Source organism: Venturia canescens, chromosome 5 (assembly GCF_019457755.1).
Source record: "Venturia canescens isolate UGA chromosome 5, ASM1945775v1, whole genome shotgun sequence".
NCBI classification, from domain to species: Eukaryota; Metazoa; Arthropoda; class Insecta; order Hymenoptera; family Ichneumonidae; genus Venturia; species Venturia canescens.
In genome coordinates, this window is record NC_057425.1 from 7,444,202 (window position 1) to 7,462,379 (window position 18,178).

Consider the following 18,178-nt stretch of genomic DNA (forward strand, 5'->3'; position numbering starts at 1 on the left):
ACGGAGAATCCAAAATCCCAAGCCTCCACCGAGACGTTGAACGACATTTTTTCCAAATTTAATTTCCCCACCAAAATTCTCGTTTGGCCAACTCGAGACAAACGTCAAAACTAATGATCCTCGGACTATCTCGTCAAGGTAGTTCATCCACAATTTTCTTAAGACAGTCTTGAAATTTGCACAGAATTATTGGACAGTCTTATTGGATATTGAGACAAACGTGCTTAAATATGAAGAAAATATAGGGACGTATGCGTAAAAAATCGTTTATTTTTCCATATAACGAATGAGCGCTTCTCACGAAGTTTATGGAAAAGGTTTGAGAAAAATTTCGATACGATTGTTTTGTAATGAAGATATTGTATTAAAGATCGAACGAAATTGGAGCATTCGTATAACCTCACATTTTCTTATTTCGGCATTTTGTTTCCTCCCGGCTCGGGCCATTCCTCTCACAGTCTTTTTCTAATTCGATGTTTTGCACAAAATGCTATGCTATTTTCGCCAGGGACGAATGAAATTTGGGGTTCGGTCAGTGGTGGATCCGCGATTAATGAACGGCTCGTAATTTCGTTCGCCAAAAGATAAGTCGGAAAAATGTATTTACAATTTCGAATTAATAACTCTGACATTAATTTAGAGTGATTATACCTTTAATTAGAAAGTAAAAATCGACCCAATTTGGACACCCTTAAAATACGATCCTGCGAGCATGATCTACCTTAAAATATTAATGGTTGGTACACTCGAGTAATACGAAATGTCTTTAGCTTCCACGAAAAAAAAGCCAGAAGAGCAATTACATGAATGTTTCAGTAGAACGATGATGTCCATCTCGTGTTTAAGGGCCTTTGACTTACGAATGTCTCCGCTCGTCTGCTCTCCAGCCCGTATAAGTCTGCTCGTTTAGCCCGCGTCGACACGAGCACTTTGTATAAAAACTCATGTATATCTAGCTCCTTCGTACACATTTCTTGGCTCAATGCCACGGAGCAGCGTCATATCTCGAGGTGCAATAAGAAAGTCGTCGGAGTGCATCCACCCTGCTCGTGCAGGTGATGCCGGAGTCAGTGTTTCCGAGTAACCACGCGTGCCCATTCCGAGGCGAAGGCTTTCTAATTTCATTGTCAATTGAGAATCGTACTAATTCTGATTTATTGACTGGGATAATTCGCCTCGAATTTACTCACCTGCGCGGAGGTGCGGGCGCTTCTTCGCTCCGAATGATGCGCGCCACGGTTGCGGGATTGTCGAGAATCGCGGGAGCAATCAATGACGATCGCGTTACGGAAATGAAGCAGGGAATTGACGGCCACGCGGAATTGCGAGCTCTACTGATAAATCTCTGATAACGTTATCGGAAGCAGATCCCCGCGATGTTATTACAACTGAACGTTGAAACTGCGAGGAAACTTTGCTGCCTCCAATTAAGATCGTTATCGCATGTTTCATAACCGCGATACAAAAATGAACGATAACATTCGAACGAAAATAAACTTTCTTGGCCTTCATCTGCGCGCTCCTGCTTAAGAAATTACCTCGTCACTGGAAAAGGAGCTTCGATTCACGCTGTTTATTTATCGCTCGAAAGCATCGCGACAAGTCAATGGCTTTCAAGGTCTGGAGGAACAAATTATTGCGAGAATTTTCCACGAGAAATGAATCACGGAGGCAGGTGAGTAGTTAACGTTATTCACTAAAAATTCCATTTAAAAAGCCTCTCGGAATACGAGCAACGTTGAAAAATGAAACGGCAAAAGTTCAGAATGTCGCCAAACTTTGCGGTCTCCGGTTTTCGCTTGATTCTAGTTTCAACCGAAAACCCTCGCTTTTTTTCAATTCTTCGTCCAGAATTGGGGCCGCAACGAACCCAAAAACCTTGCGAGCTAACTCGCCAGCAGCGGAACGCGTGCGTCAGAGATTTTCGAACGAATCGCACGGGAATAGAAAGCCGCTCGGGAGGTTACCAATTTTGGGATTCGTTCGAAATGACACAAACGTCCGAAGAAACGCACACGGAGAGACTTTCATACGAAAAGTTTTTATTAAGGAGGTCGGATCGCGACGATACAATGTTGCCATGCTAAACCATGTTAAAAATATTACGAATTTCGAAATGATAAGAATTCAATAAAATTTGGTAAATGTATATTCTTTAAAGATATATCGATTTAACGCTCAATTATTCGATAACCACGCGGTAGAAAAATTTGAAAAAAATTGTATTTGTATACTTGATGCCAAAGAACGTTACGACCAAATTTGATCAAATTCTGATTATTTTGATTTCGTGATCCACCCAAAAACATAGTAAATGATGAAATGATTTGATGAAAGGTGGCACATGGTAAAACTTCAAGCAGTCGCTTCCTTCGTGAGCGGAGCTCGTGTTCGCGAATGTTTGAAATTTTTGTATTATCGAAACGTCCGGACGGTGCAGCTCAACGATACAAAAATTTGAAACATTTCACCAAAGGCACGAGCGACGTTCGGATATCGATACATCGTTCGATGTGAGACCGTCACAGACCTCGATTTTGCCTGTCCTACAAAGTAAAAAATTTGAGAGAACTGTTCTGGCATCAAAATTACTATGAAATATATAAAAGTCTCCCCCTGCATAATTCAGAGAAAAACATTTTTCTGAACTGTAAAAAGGTTATTTCTGGAGATAAAATGAGACAGGAACGATCGTTCGGGTCGTTCGCGTGCAGATTAATCATCCGTAGGCCGTAAATAACCGCGAGAGACTCCGAAGAGTCATTTTCTTCGAGAGGTTTCCTCCCGTGACATTTAGAGGGCGGGATCGGAGTCTGTGCCCTAGGAAAATGAAGAGCGAAGTGCTTCGACGGAAGAGGAAGAATCGTAGGAACGAATAAGACGAGGTAAATCAAAATGTAACGAAAGTAATAACCAGCGAAGGGGATTCGGTGCAGCGAAGCAAGAACGAGCGGAGAGACTCGTTCAACCGCGCGTCCATTACAATACGTCACTCGAGAGGAAAAGCGAGCAAAGTTCTTATCTGCTTTTCGCAGAAGGAAAATCAGAGCGGAAGTTCGAGGAGGGCGAGTCGCAGAGGCGCGGTATCCTTGCAAGCTTGCTCCGAGACCTTGAAGATTTCGCTCGACTTTACACAGCCCGAAAGCGTGGCATCTCCGTGGGCAAAAAAGCTAAGAAAGTGCCCGGCTCAGCCCTGCTGGCGGGGGTTCGTAACGACAGCGCCGCTGAAAAAAGGCTTGGAAACCCCTCGACAAAGGGGCTTCGGAGTAGACTGAGAACTCGCGGACTTTTATACCCCGAAATCCCGGAAGAGAATTCCTCGTCGGCAAACAAATTTGCCTCGAACCGCCGAAGAATCAAAGGCACAAGGTCCCCCATTTCTGCTAACAATAAGCCAGCCCTTTCGACGCCCTTGAGCCCACGTGAGACCGAAACGAGCGACGGAAAGCATCCGAAAGAGATTCAGCGAAAAGCCCCATTTCCGGAGCGATCGCCCCGAAATCTGACGACGGTACCGCGCTCTCCGACCGCACGAAGCGCACCTCCGCGCCGCGGATATTCTACAAAGATACAAGCGATAAGAAAAAAAAGGTCTCGAGGAAATATGCGGACGCTCGGAGCGCGTAAGCTCCGATGATCACGTGCGCGCGAGAGCGCGAGCACGAGTGGAAGGCGAGCGCACGAGTCTGACGGCAGCAGGCAGGTGGGCGAGTTTCCAATCGGTTGAGAAAGGTGCGTGCATCTTTTATATATAAAATGCACCCAATAACGAGCCCCGCGCGGCCCCTGGTCGAGGAGCGAAGGCAGAAAGAAAGGGTGGAAGCGAGCAGGAGAGGCTCGACGATGCGGCGAGCAGGGTGCAGGGGCAGTTCCCAGCGGTTATTATTGTATGAACATTTAGCGTATCTCATAGGTAAATTCTATATATAAACGTTGGCCACGGGGTCGTGAATCAAGCGACGCGAGTATGCCTGTATACACTGCAAGTGTAAAGTATAGAAGAGGAAGGCGAAGGGGGTTTCGTTTCGATGTTGAGAGGAGGACAAAAATACGTAGAGTCGGTGTAGGAGGCGCGCGCTCTTGCACCGTCGCGCGGAGTCGGCGTCGCTGGCCTGCTCGTTGGGACGCAGACGCGCGCGTCGCGCGACGGGGGAACGAATAAAAAAGATGGGAAAACTCGCGAGGAAGGGACAGGGAAACGGAGGAGCTCGCAGTCTGTCGTCGCTGGTCGACGTAAGCGGAACGAAATAAAACAGTGGTGGCACACGAGGAGGCGACTGGCCCTCGGAACTCGTTCGAGGTGCGTTGAATCGCGCGGCTCGATCGAAAGCCCCGCGAATCGAGGGACTCGGCTCGGCGCGTCGGCTCATTTTCTCTCGTCTTTCGAGAGGCTTTTTCCGTCGCCGCGCGTGATCGCCGCCACGGTATATATTTCACCTCGCGACATCAGGCTCCGCCGACTCTTTAGGATACTCGTATTTACTTATCGAATAAAGTAAGAAAAGCTCGAAGGAAACGGATTGGAATCTGTGTATTCGTAACTGACAAACCGGATGTGCGGCTCGAGCTTTTTCCACTGATCCCCGCGACACACGACACTTTTGTATTATTCTCATTCGTAGTACGTGCGTGCGCGCGCGCCCCTCCAACGAGAGCGCCCCCTTCGCGATGTGTGCTGCGAAAAAAAAGCGAGCTCTCGAAGAATTTCGTTCTTTCGGTTTTTATCGCTAACTTATCTTGCGGCCAGGATACCCCGTGGAATATTCGTCCGGCTCGCGCGGTCACCAATCCTCGATAAACATGACGGGGGACAGAGGAAACGAGGGGACTCGATGAACCACGGGGTCGAACGCGCTTGACGATCTTTAAATGCCTCGCCAAGGACTCGTCGAGCCTCTGTGTTGTGCTCCTGCGAAGTTATTTCATCGTTAGTGCCTATGTGAGAAACTTTTCTGTGATTTTGAAGTTTAGACACATTCCGGCTTTCGTGCGCTCAGAGTTGACGAGAATGTTCGAATATCGGAGATGAAAGTTGTTTCCAATGTCGGTGTCTGAAGGGACGATAAACCGTTCGCCATTTTTCGTTCGCCTCCCGATTTAGTTCCTCGATAAAAATACGTCCACGCAGCAACGTCCGTTCTCCAGGTTTTATTATTATGTGCTCGTACAAACATACGTAAATCCGTGTATTTGCGTCAAAGACGATTTTTTGGTGGCATAACAACCTTTGGAAAAACGCCGATTCGGAGAGGCTCCGGGGTGCGCGGAGCCAACTCAGCCCCTGTACTCGTGCCTCGCGCGGGTGAGAGTGAGAGTGCGGCGCGGACATGGCGCTCCTCCGTGCGATCGTTCGTCGGCCAGTGCCGTACGCCCGAGCTCTTCGAACGTCAACGTCAACGTAAAAGGTGCGAATTTCAGATAATTTTAACCCCCAATTCTCGCCTGCCGCGAGCCCCTTCCGGCCGCTTCGCCCTCCACTTCCGGCCGATCCTCCGCATCCCTTGTTTACGGAAATGGACGTGCGGCCCCGCGCGGGTGCAACGACCGACGAAAACTTCATTTTGCCCTGGGGCGAGACCCGCTCAATTTTAGCAGGACGCCCGCCGAGTGCGTGCTCAGCCCCTTCCGGTGACCGGGGCGCGGAAAATTCTCGAGGGAATCTCCCAGGAACCCCGCGGTCATTGGAACGGCCGAGTCCGCACTCGCGAACGCGGTAATCCCGGTGCAAACCGCGGGTCGAACGGAGTCGAGCGCCCCGGTCGATCCGACGCGCTGGACGACGAGGGCGCGATACAAAAGAGGAAGGAATACGCGAAACGACGCGAATTAGGGCGCTCGACGGCGGAACTGAGCGCGCCCCAGGATCGCTTCATTGACGGGTTAATGGTCCAGGAAGCCGATGAAAGAGCGGCCGAGAAGCGGAGAAAACGAGGAGAGGAAAGAGCCTCGGGAAAGACAGGGACGAAGAGGAACGGCGTTTTGGTGCACCCGGTGCGGAGGCGGTGGAGGTGGTCGTGGCCTGCAAGCGCTGTCGAAATCGATTTCGGTGGCGAGAGCTCTCGCTCTCTCTCTTTCTCTCTGCACGTCGTTAAAGTATCGCCGCCCCCGCTTTTCCCGCAGAGGCCCTTCACAGTTCACGTGCATGTGCGGGCGACAATATTTTCCGCTCTCAGGCTCGATCTAACCGCATACGAGCTCCGAGCGGAAGTCGCGCAGAGACGAGGCCCGGGGCCCCCCTGGTGCCCGAGACGCTCCTGCGACGTGAAGAATTTATATGCAAATGTTGAAACACTGCGAGGAACTCTTGGGCTCGCTGGAGAAGAGAATTTGGAGCAAATTGTCCGGCCCCGCGTTGGAGCGGAACGATGCGGATTCGCTGCCGGCACGTTTGACTATTTTTACAGATTTCTTGCTCCCTGCCCGCGAGGCTTCTTATCGCGTCGTCGATAGCGCGGCTTTTATCATCCCCCTCGATCGCCCGACTTCGGAACTCCTCTGCTATAAAGTATTTATCAGGCCCCGCATTTCCAGCAACAAAACAAATGCGCTCCCGCCGATTCGCCCCTTTTTTATTGCCCGCTGCGCCACTCCGCGACACGCCACTCGAGGCGTCTGCGTTTCTTTCTATCCTAGAAGTGTACGACGCTCGTAGTCCTCCCCGTTTCGAGCGCCTGTGCTGGCTGGCCAGAGCGAGTAGTGGAAGCATCGTTCCGCCAGACAGCCTGGCGTCCAACCTCCTCCGCACGAGTCTCCTCAACTGCATCCTCGCTCCTTGAACCCCTTAACGCAGCTACAATCCTGACAGCTCCTCGACTAATGAGATAAAACTCGGAAAACAACGTCAGAATCCGGTCGAACGACGACGATGCCAAACTCGAGTCCTCTCGCTCTCGAGCTCTCGCGACGATCTTTCGATAAATCTCTCTCAAATGCCTGCCGAGCCCGATAACAAAAACGCGAATCCGCGTCCCATTTTGTAACTCGCGTATACCGCCCCCTCCGACGAAGCAACAAACTCGACTGCGTTAAACAACCGCCCGAGCGAATCGGCAAACAGGCAAACTTTAATTGGACTCTTTCGACCAACTCACCATGAAGCGGTAACTTTACTTCCGAGTCTTTCATTGACGAATTGTTGCGGAGCTCCACTCGAGTTAGTCGCTCCGTGAAGCATCGTTCAGGCTCGGACTTGACTGCGCTCCGGGCAAAAAAAAACTATTACACAGCCATTTCGTGCTCCTCCTTCTCTCGAGGGGAATTATTACTCCGAGTAACAACTGTTCGTTATTATGAGACGCGGCGAGGTTTCTCAGTATCGTGGAAACGGACGAAAACGTTAATTCCTGTTTGCTCGACTCGTGAGACTTCGAACGCTGGGAGTGGAAATTGATAAAAGCTTCAGGGATTAATCGACTGGGGGCAGATAACCGCGAGAGGCTCGAAGATAAAATCATTTCCACGTATCGCTCACATTATTTTTACGAGGATGGAAAAGCTTTTGCTTTTATGGCCAGAAAGTTGATTCATTTCCCCCCTCGCGACGCTGCGCTTCGTCACGAGGGCGCAAGGACCCGCCGAGCCGGAGGGTCTTTTTCTCATATTTACGACAAAGTCTGTAGCGAGAGATTCGAGTGGATGCGACAAAGTGTGGCGATCGGCCATAAAATCGACGCGATGTCGCACGCGGCAAGCTCGCACTCTCAGAATCTCGTAAACGATATACTCCGAGAACGAGTGTCGACGAGCGTCTTCTCGCACTCGCGCCAATTGGTGGAAAAGGGCCCCGAAACGAGGAGGCACGTGGATTAGAACGATGACGCGAAGTTATCGCGAGTACAGCGCGGGGGAGGAAGATTGCTCAGGAAAGAGCTCGTGTGACCGCGTCAATGTGCTTCGGCGCTCGTGTGCGGGTGCTCGTGCGAGTGTTTGAGAGGGAGAAAGCAAAGGAAACCGACGTACGCTCGGATGTGTGAAGGGGTGCGGGGGTCGCTGCGGCGCGAGAGTGAAAACGAGGAAAGGGCGAGAGAGTCGGTTTCCTTACGGCGGCTCGTTTCCTCCGGCTTCGTAGCAGAGTTTTCGAGTGAAAAGGACGTAAAAGCGGCTCGTCCGGGAGGCTCCCGCCGCCGCTTCAACGTCGCCGCGTCCTCGCAGAAACGCGTCTGTGTAAGGGCTCGAACGTGTGTGGAAATGGCCGAGGCGAGGGCGAGGGGAGTCGGCGAGCACGCCCCTCCTTCACGGTCGATACTCGCAAGCTTCGTGGTACCCGCGCGACGACGTTGGCCTACCGAAGCCTGCGGGACCGAGAGAGAGAGAGAACGAGAGGATGCGGGGGAGGCGAAGGAAACCCCGAGGAAAGGTGGAAAAGAGCGAGAGACGAGGGCTTGTGTAGCCTCGCCGAGCGACTCACGGCGATCCGCGAGAACCTCGACCGATTGAGAAACACTGCCCTCGCTCTGCACCGCACCTGCAATCTTTGGACTCAAGAAATTTCGAGTTTTTCACTCTCTTCCATCACCCTCTTATCACCCGCCCCCCTCCCCGGGTTTTCACAACCGAGGCTCCTTCCCAACAACCAATCCCCTTTTTTATCAACCGAAAAATTGGCCCCGAGTCTTACGGAAGGTATAATAGAATATCAAATGACATCGTCCCTCCCAAAGTTCGTTGTGTGCATCACTCTCGGCACAGACTTTATCGCTTGAGTTTAGGACTACTGTTTTAGGACGAGAAAAACAATCGCGCTCGCACGAAGAGAATTAAACGGTAATATTTAGCGTCGAGTTCACTAGTTAATTTTGCGGATATATTTGACTCTGGGGACAAGTTAACGAAAAATATTTATTCCGCGGTAACGCACTGTTAAATTTTCAATGATCGGAGGAATTTTCAGTTTTTTTATAGTAAATATTGAAGATGGCGAGATTTACGGTACGTGTACTAAAGTTTATAAAATGTTTAGGGAATTTTACGGTGCGTCGTGGTAAAATGTCTTTGCTCTGATGTAGGTGTCGATCAATTGTTTCCAAATTTCGTAGCAGACTGGAACAGTGATTAACACGAGTAGGGTTCAATATGGAAAATAAGCAAATTGTGGAATGGTCGATGTTTCGAAATTTTAAGAGTTGTAATATCAGATTAGAGAAAAATAAGTAACTCGAAATTCTTATTCACGATCGACTCTTTAGCAGATTTAACCGAATATTCCTTCTTTGAATTCGTATTCACTCGAAAATATATATTTCGATAGTTTTCATTTCGAATGCAATTTTAACTGACCATACGAATGTCAAAAGTTCATATTTTCATAAATTTAGAGTTCATAAAACTTGGAGCAGAATAGCGCGATGGCTCGAAAAGGCAAAAGTCAAAATAGCGATGTTTGAAATTGAGGATCACCAGTCCGAGTGAGTGAGACTCGTGTATTTCGAGCTCCCCTGCATTTCTTCATTTCGATCGGTCGACTTTTTACCGTTTCACCATTTTGACCGTTCTACTTTTTAGTGTTTCAATATTTCAACCTCAGTAATATTATTTAGTCTTTCGTTATTAAATTTTCGAAATAGTGAAATATTCGCAGTATTGCTGATTGTAGTAATTTATGAATCGAAAGACTGATAATCGAATTTTCGGGAAAAACGATATTTTAGTCGTCGTTTCTATGGGAAATTGTTAAGGAAGTTGAGGCATTAGAATGAAAATGATGTCATCGCTTTTAAACCGAGAGCATCTTATAAAGTGAAGTGTAAAAAAAATCAGTTAAATTTTCAGACAGTTTAGGAGCGTCGTTACTGAGAAAAATCAATAACAATTTGAGCCAAATAACATGTAATCTTATGGAAGTCAAGACACATTCAGTAATATCTCCGTTAAAAATGATGCTAAAAATATGAAATTTTTTGGGCAACATGAACGAGGCTTGCTGAATAATGTCAATTTTTTCAGATTTATTAGGAGATTTGCTGAGATTATATTAATAATAATCTGTTTCCCGTGCAGTTTTTTGAGGCTAGGATCGTCACCGTTCGTGTTTTCGACTGAGCTTTCACCAGTTTTTCGTCTTTTTTTCCCCAACTTGTCTTTAAAGTATATGCAACATTGCCAAACTGTAAACTGGCCTAACTTTTGAAAGGTACAGGTCTCATAACTTTTCGATAAAAAAAATGACTGTACAGCCTCAACTTCCTTAAATTCCAGTTTCGGTGCAAACGTCCTTCGAGCCTTGAAGTTTCTACTTTATTTTCGACATTCAAAGCTCCAGTCGAATTCATCCGTCTCCGTATTATCATGCCAAGTTTACAAACTCGGGATTTTAGCTCTTCGAAATTTGAGTCATTCCAACATTTTATCCTCACCCAAAATTTTTACTAAATACTCTCACAAAAGTTGCTACCGTGAACAATGAATATTATTATTCCAATAGAAAAATTCAATTTTTTCCCACAATAATATCACGAATTGCAGCTCGTCGCCGGACCATATCGTTACTGGTAATTTTCAAATTTAGTTCCCTCCGTGCTCGAGGCCGTGAACTCCGGAGATGTTTCGATCCATTCGTCCAAGAGTTTTCGAATGATTACTTTGACATTTAAATCGATGTCGTAGTTTCAGCGAATTCGAGAAAACCGTCGCTTGGCTGATAAAAAATCGAATAATCCGGCAACACATTTGATTCGGAAGGACGCGAATGTTGCGACAAAAATGAAGCTCGGATAGCGGGGCTCTCGCAAAGAAAATTAGCGACGTTTGAATCTGAGGCTAAAATAGGGGATTCGGTATGACAGAGGGAACATGTAAAAATAGAGGGCGATTGGTAATCGCAGCTCAAGGGGAATGAGTCATTCGGACATCTGGCAGGTGGACGTACGGGGGGACAGATCGTGGGACTCGAAGGGTAAAAATAATCAACGTTCGGCGTGTGTTTTGCGATATACCTTGAAAGCTGAGTTCCCTGTCCCTCGGCGTTTCCGTCCCCTGGGCGGCTCGCCCCGCTGCATTATCTATAAACGTAACTCTCCTATTTCTTGTCTTATTCAACAAGAATTATCAATGCGAGGCCGGGCATGTGAGGTATAATAAAGGAAGAGGCGCGGACAGGAGGGGCAGAGCAGGTGAGCGTCGCGACGTCCGTCTCGCTGTTAGGCGCGTCTCGACGTCGACTGCGGCGACCCTCTCGCTCGAGAGTTCGACGCCCTTAATTTCTCGTTCGCAAAACAACGAGCCAACGTTTCCCCTCGGATTGGAGCTCGAACCCTTGTTCAAATGCGATTTGCTCACTCGGGCCCCTTTGACCGACGAGCTTTGCGAAACGCGGGGCTCGTCGCCGAGGAAAGGTCTTGATAACCGAGCGCAGGACCTTCCTGAACGCGGTGCAAACACGCTGATGAAGGAAAATACTAATCTTCGCTTTGTCAAAGCGGATCCGCTTCGATCGTTTTCCAAATCGCACCGCCCGCTCCGATTTTCCCGATCGAACGACGTCGCGCGTCCTGGCGGCTGCGAGAACGCCGGTTCCCTCCGCTCAATCTCCCCCGGCTCACAGTCAATATTCATCCCCCTGGATTTTCAACTTTATTGCGATTCATCCGTGTGCGGCTTCGCTAATTGGACCAACTTTTCCTCCACACAAAACTCTTCTCCCATCCGCGAGCAGCGATAATAACGCAAAGCGTTGATCCAACCGACGAAATGGTCGTTGACTCACGTTTCCCATTTCGTGTTACTCTCGTACCTGTTACTGGAGTTTCGTCGAGAGCGAACGGCTGTCCGGCGAGCAGTCGCACCTCCCTCGATATCTGCACTCGGACGCATTCGATCGAGAAGGAATTCCAGCAGTTTTATTGTCCAATGCGAGATTGAATGCTTAATATTTTTATCACGAAATTACATGAGATCCTCGATATTTTTGACAACAGAATGAGATTAAGGATGTACGTGCGCGTCGTACTAGTCGGTTGACAGTCTGCGTGCATTTTACGACCAGAATATATTAGCAAAAAAGGGTAAACTTAATTTTTTTTATCGTCAATAATATTTGAGTTGAAAATAATCTCGAATACGGTTTTCGTCCGATAAAAGTGAATCGAATGACGTTTTAATCGTCGTCGAAACAGGAAGTTTAGTGGATGAATTGACAGTGTTGATCTTTTGATCCAATTGGCCCGTTTCCCACTTTTCCATGGAGGATGGACTGTGCCCTCGGGGAAACAATAAAATTTTACAGGTAGTTCAACGTCTCGACGTCGAAATAGTGCACCCTCGAATGCAAAAATATTATCTCGATCGAGACATAACAAAAAATAATCATTTTATTCCGTTAAATAATGCGAAAATGAATAATTCCGTTCTGAAAAGCAAAATTCCTCATCGTTAGTGCCATAAAATTCGATTAATGAGCTCGACGTTGACAGGAGCATTGAAAAAGAACGAGCGCATCCAACGAACAGCGTGGGATGAGCGGTCGGCGAGTACGGTTCCAAAGATCCCCCAAATAGAGCAGCCTCGGACGAGGCGGGCAGTACCCGGATGGGTGATCGCTTACTCGCGCATCAGTCGCTGAGCGGGTGTCGCACTTTTTCTGATATTCCGATGCGCCCGAATCAGTCGAAACCCAGTAAAAATACAGTCGCTTGTTTCGTCGAGGTTTTCCACTATTCCCGACGCTCCGCGAGCAAACGGAGGCGTAAGCACCATGAAAATAGAGAAATAAGCGATAAATAATCAACGAATTTTTCTTCTCATCAAAGCTACTGTCATCGATTCCCCAGAGAAGTGATATACTAATTCAATTGAAATAAACGGTGGCTCTCTGATGAAACTAAACAAGCTCGATCGTCTCGGCAAAACGAATAAGAAAAGTGTTGAAAAAAGAAAAGAAAATAGTTTGAAGCCTGAGATGTTTTCGTTGAATTTATTTAGCCTTGGACTACTCGCTGACACAATTTTTCATAGGAGCTTTTTGTTGTTCATTTGCACTTGCACCGTTGTTGAAACGAGTGGAAGTATAAAAAAAAAATGGAGGAAAAAAAAATAAAATAAAAGCGCTCAAGAGTGTAAACGGGGCGTTATTGATTGTGAGAGTGAGAATTCCGACCGTGTTACCGCCTCGTTCACGTGTCCCTGGACTCGAAAGTATATACGGCGAGGGTCAAGTCGAGCACACAAACACACACACGCACAGACACGGTAGAGATTATCGATCGATGCGCGTTTCCCCGCGCGATCACCATCCGATATAAAAGCGAGCGAGCGACGTGCAATTTCCGCGAGTTTAAAAAATGCCCGGACACACACCATCGTGCGAGGATTTTACGATGATTTTGCTCTCCCCCCAGAAAGAGAGAGAAAGAGAGAGAGAGTCAAAGAAGAAAGCAAGGCAAACAAACGCAACTGAAATTCTTTCTCGCTCCCCCGAGATCGAAGAATTTGCGCAATGCGCTAGTCCGCCGGTCGAGATGGTGAATGACTCCGTAATCGCGTAACGGGGAGGCTCGCGCCGCCCTCTCGCTTTCCCTCCTCGCCAAGAGACCTCCGCGCGCCCCGACGACGACGAGCCTTCACTTTCTAGGTCGAGTTTTCCCGTCTAATATTAACCAAATTACCTTTCACCGACTCCGCACCGCGCTCGAAACCCTCCGATGTTCGGGGACCAAACAGCCTCAAAAATCCCTCGCCGACGCGATACCCTCCGACCTGCGATAAGCTAATTATCGTTTTGGCCCTCCGACACCGAGATTCGGACGGCGAATCTTTCTCCCTGCTCGTCCGAAAGCCATTGAAGAAAATCTCGCCCCTCCAACCCTCCCGGGCCATAGTCCGCGGCAGCTCTGACGACATTCCCGCGCAAAATCGAATCCGTAGCCCAGTTACAGAATCGAACACGTTTCCCAGCCCCTCGCGGGATTTGACGTTTTCCGATCACCTCACCCCCACGGCCTCTCGGACTTGATGAGCAAAACTAATATTTTCGTCTCGCTTCGGAAAGCTCGGAAACGCGACGAACTCGCGAGCAGGTTTTATCGATTTTATCGAATATCGAGCAGGCACGAAATGGAGGAGATTCCGGTGCCAATGTCATCTCGTTTTATGGCTTTCCATGCTGCACTCCCTCGGACGTATAGCCGATCCGGACGGTGCCGCACGCTCGCAGGCTTCTTTTATAAATTATACAAAATGTCATAGTTCACGTCCCAAACGTCACACAATGTTCCATCGATCTCCCTTATCAGAATTTGCACGAGGAAAGTTTTGAAACTACTGTCCGCTCACCACTGCGAAAATGGGCGTGTGCAATGGACGAATTTTTCGATTGGGATACTCGAGAATACGAGGAACTCGATCCGTGCTGCTGCTTGACGATCGAGCAAGCCGGGGTTTATCCAAAATTCGTAGAATTCCCCAAAAACTCCCATTTTCACGAGGAACTTTTCTCTCGATTTTCCATCCACGAAAAGCCCATGAGTTTGTACGTTCCCCGCGATAAGCTTGATCGATCCCGCGCCAAACTTCTCGATCGATCAAACCACGCGAATTCCACGTCCGTCGACTTACGCCCGAGGGTTTCGCCAATGTTAACTGAACTCTCTCAGCGTCCGCGCGGGGCTGTCCCAGCGACGATTTGCACATCACTTTTTGGGTCACGACCCCGGTCCACGTGTGCGTTAAACAGCGCGCCGACCGCGCTCTGGTACGCGCGAAACTGTCTCGAACGAGATTCTCATGTTCGGACGCCTTAATGCGCGTTTCATCCCTCTGCGAATACAGCTCAGGTACACACGAAACGTATTTACATTGGCACGAACTCCGGCAGACGCGACGAGACCGATGTCGCAGCACGTGCCCGATTCACACATTCGCTGCGTTCATCCTTCGAAATGTAAACATTCACTTTCGTGCTCGTACACTAACACGCGAGCAAACTTCCCGTTGTATTGTTCGGAGGGAGGTCGCGGTTCGCGATTTAAATTTAGCGGAGTCGCGTTGGGCGACGCAACGACGCGTCGAATTATCGCGGACGATTCGTCTTGATGATTCATTACTCGAGTGATAACGAGTCTCAAACGTACCGTCTCTTTTGGCAGTTCGACTTCAATGAATTCGCCAAATTAGACTCGAGTCGCTGAATGCCATTGGAATCGAATCATCGTTAATGAGTCGGAGCGCTTGCGGTTGATGGATTTTATCGAATTGGGGGGTGAGAAAAAAAGTGGGCGATTGCGACTCGAATTTTTGTCGGAACGAAATGAATTTTTTTAGATTTTAATATCGTCGATCGGAATTCACCGCTTTTTTTATTATTTCCGCGCGGTTCTCAGTTTTGGACAATCGATATAATGATGGTTATTCGTGTGTTTACAGAAACTGAGAAGAAATCACGGCGAGGAGCCAAAATGGGATCCTGCGGAGTGTACTTTAGCCAACTACGGGCGATGCTCGTAAGGAATTTACTTCTCAAAAAACGCGAGAAGCGGAAGACCATAGCGGTAAGAACGCGATTTTATTGGCCTCAAAAATTCGTGCTTTCGAGGCCATTTACTGTCAACATTTGGGAGGGAAAACGGTCCAGTTTATCCGGGCCAGATGCCGCGCGAGCGATGTTACGAAAAATCGTTTCAGAATCACAAAAGAATTTTCATTTCCCGCAATTCCGTTCCTGCTCCCCGGAATGTGCACGGAAAACTTTCGCTGATGATTTGCCCACAGCCAGGAACCGGGGTCTCGACGTGGTTGTTGAGGGGGGAAAAATGGCTTCGGCTTCGATTTCTCTGAAGCCTACGCAAAGATTTGTCGCAGGCATTGAAATTCGCTCGGTTAGATCTCGTCAAAATCCTCAAAAATGAAAGAAAAAGTAATCCAACTTGGCAGCCCGGTGACGAGGAACGAGAGGGCGAAAAATTCGAAGAGCTTTTTACCTCCGAATTGCGCGTTTTTTCGCTTTCTACTTCCCCGATATTTTCCTGCGCTCCGACGTTTTACAACTTCCGTATTAATTTCGAGAGCTGCTATCTCGGGCGACTCTTACGAGAAATTGTGGAGAAATTCTTCTCCCACGTGCCCACCAACCGCACCGCGGAAGCTTCGCCTCAAGGCAGCATAAAAAAGTGCAAAAAAATTCTTCACTTTTATATCTCCTCACAAAAAGGGGAGCAAATTTTTGTATTTTTCCTTCCGTTTCCGTCCTCCCCTCATCGAACCTCGAAAGCACTCGTTATTTCACGATCCTTTTTCGATCGTTTTTACCAACGAAACTGCTCGTTTCGACGTCGAATGAAGTAACTCAGGCTCCGTGCGACGCTCCCCGAACCGGCGGACAATCCGCCCATAGAAAATAGAAACGTGTTTGCACAGTCCGACTCCGCGAGATTAATGCTTGCAGCTCAGACGAATTAGGAACGACCTGCAACCCGTGCGGCCTCCGATCTCGTCGTCGTTCTGTGCCCGCGAGGAATACCTAGAAAACCTTTGCCGCCGCGTGCCCTGATCGGCTTTAAACGTTAACACGATTTCAGCCACCCTCGCGTTTATGTTTTACGCGTGCTGACACATCGTACACAGCCAACTTTGATGGATCAGCTTTACCAACGATTTCCATACGCGTCCGCGTCGTGAAAAGTAGCTCAAGCGCTCACTTCGCGAGCCCGTTTTTTACTCGCTCTTTTAAGGACGGGGTAGCGTCTTTCCGGTGAAAAAAGACCGAATTTTTAAAACCCGAACATCGATTATTAACTCGATGGTAGAGCAAATCTTCGGAGGCGCTCCAGAAAAAAGTTGTCCATCGGTGAACAGTATGAATCGAAATCTACTCGACCGATCCTTTTGAAATTTGGCACGGCACTTCCTCACACGATCGACCATCTGCGAGAGACATTTTTTTTCGATTTTCTGCATTCTTTGTCACACTTGGAAGCGAAAATCATGATTTTTGCCTAAGAAGTGAGCCTATTTGTTATTGTAAAATTAATAATTACGAAAAATTGGAAGAAAGCTCTCGCCGATACCCGGTCAATTGTGCGAGGAGGCAACATGCCGAATTTCAGAAGGATCGCTCGAGTGGATTTCGATTTACACTGGCTCACCGGTCGACAACTTTTTTCCAAAGTGCCTCTGCTACCATCGAGTTAATAATTCATATTCGAGCTCAAAAATTCAGGAAAGCTCGTTCATTTATGATGTCACGATCAATAAAATAGATTTATTGTATTATCTGTAGCGTCTAATAAAATTGTTGAAATTTTTTTTCGCCCAATTCACGCAATTTCGAAGCTCGGCACAAGCGCTGAGTGAACAAAACGTCGAATTTCGACGAAAAGTCGATCGTCGTGAGACTCGAAATTGGAAAGCTGCCTGAGAATGAGCAAAGGAAAAGTTTGGGTCGTTTTTGCCCAAGAGTTCTTAAACATAATTAAAAAATCGAAGGCTGCAGTTAATTTCATAATAAAATGAGGAAATCTTGGAAAATTTTGGTACAGCCAGGATCCACGAGTGCAGCATCATTCCAGCCGAAGCTCGAGGTTGATTTTGTATGAGAAAATCCACGGAGCTTATGCAACAAGGGAAGCGTAACGCTCGCAAGAGAAAATGTGGCTCCACACGTGCAGGGAGCGCGAATTCATCTTCGTACTGCGGTTTTACTAGATCTATTCAACTGGAGCGAAACAACGTTGCGTAATCCACCGATCCAATCTCTTACTCGAAGAGGCACTGTCGCCGGCAGACATTGTCGCGCATGCACGCATCGATAAATAATTCACGCTTCCGTATTCGAGCGTGCAGATTTTTGCAAATTCCCCTCTCTCGTTACACTCTCAAAACGGGGCCCGAACACTTCCGCGTTTGCATGCGATGCGACAGGAGGCACGCGATCGCCATGAAGATGATCGAAGCGTGGATGAAATGTCAAGCGTCTTGGAAAATAATTGCGACAGAATTTTTCACGCGCGCTCATCTCGTGAGCGTTCCATCGTCTGGCATCATTAAAACCTGCCAGAAACGTCTAAAAAACAAGTTTTTCTCAATTACATGAAAAAATCACAATTTTTTGAGATAAAATTCATTAATTGCGAACTTACAAGTATTGAATGGATTTAACGAAGCTGTAAACATATTCTTCGGATATTTTTCTATCACTTATGAAGTTTGTGCAGAAACTGTTTGTCAATGCCTCCAAATTTCATTTGTCAAG

The 18,178-nt window shown here is 47.7% G+C and overlaps 1 protein-coding gene across 4 annotated transcripts in view; it reads left to right on the forward strand.

Annotated features, from left to right (window-relative positions):
• Window positions 1-4,227: 4,227 nt before the first annotated feature.
• The window catches only part of LOC122410526 (ABC transporter A family member 1-like), a 32,532-nt gene continuing 18,581 nt past the window's right edge, over window positions 4,228-18,178 (forward strand). For 2 of the 4 annotated variants that reach the window (XM_043418714.1, XM_043418715.1), the window contains exons 1-2: window positions 15,154-15,190; window positions 15,355-15,479. In XM_043418714.1, the coding sequence (XP_043274649.1) occupies window positions 15,169-15,190; window positions 15,355-15,479 (147 nt within the window). In that variant the 5' untranslated portion in view covers window positions 15,154-15,168. Of the gene's footprint in view, window positions 5,406-15,153; window positions 15,191-15,354; window positions 15,480-18,178 lie in introns of those variants that run through there. The other 2 variants (XM_043418716.1, XM_043418717.1) reach the window with 2 other exon arrangements.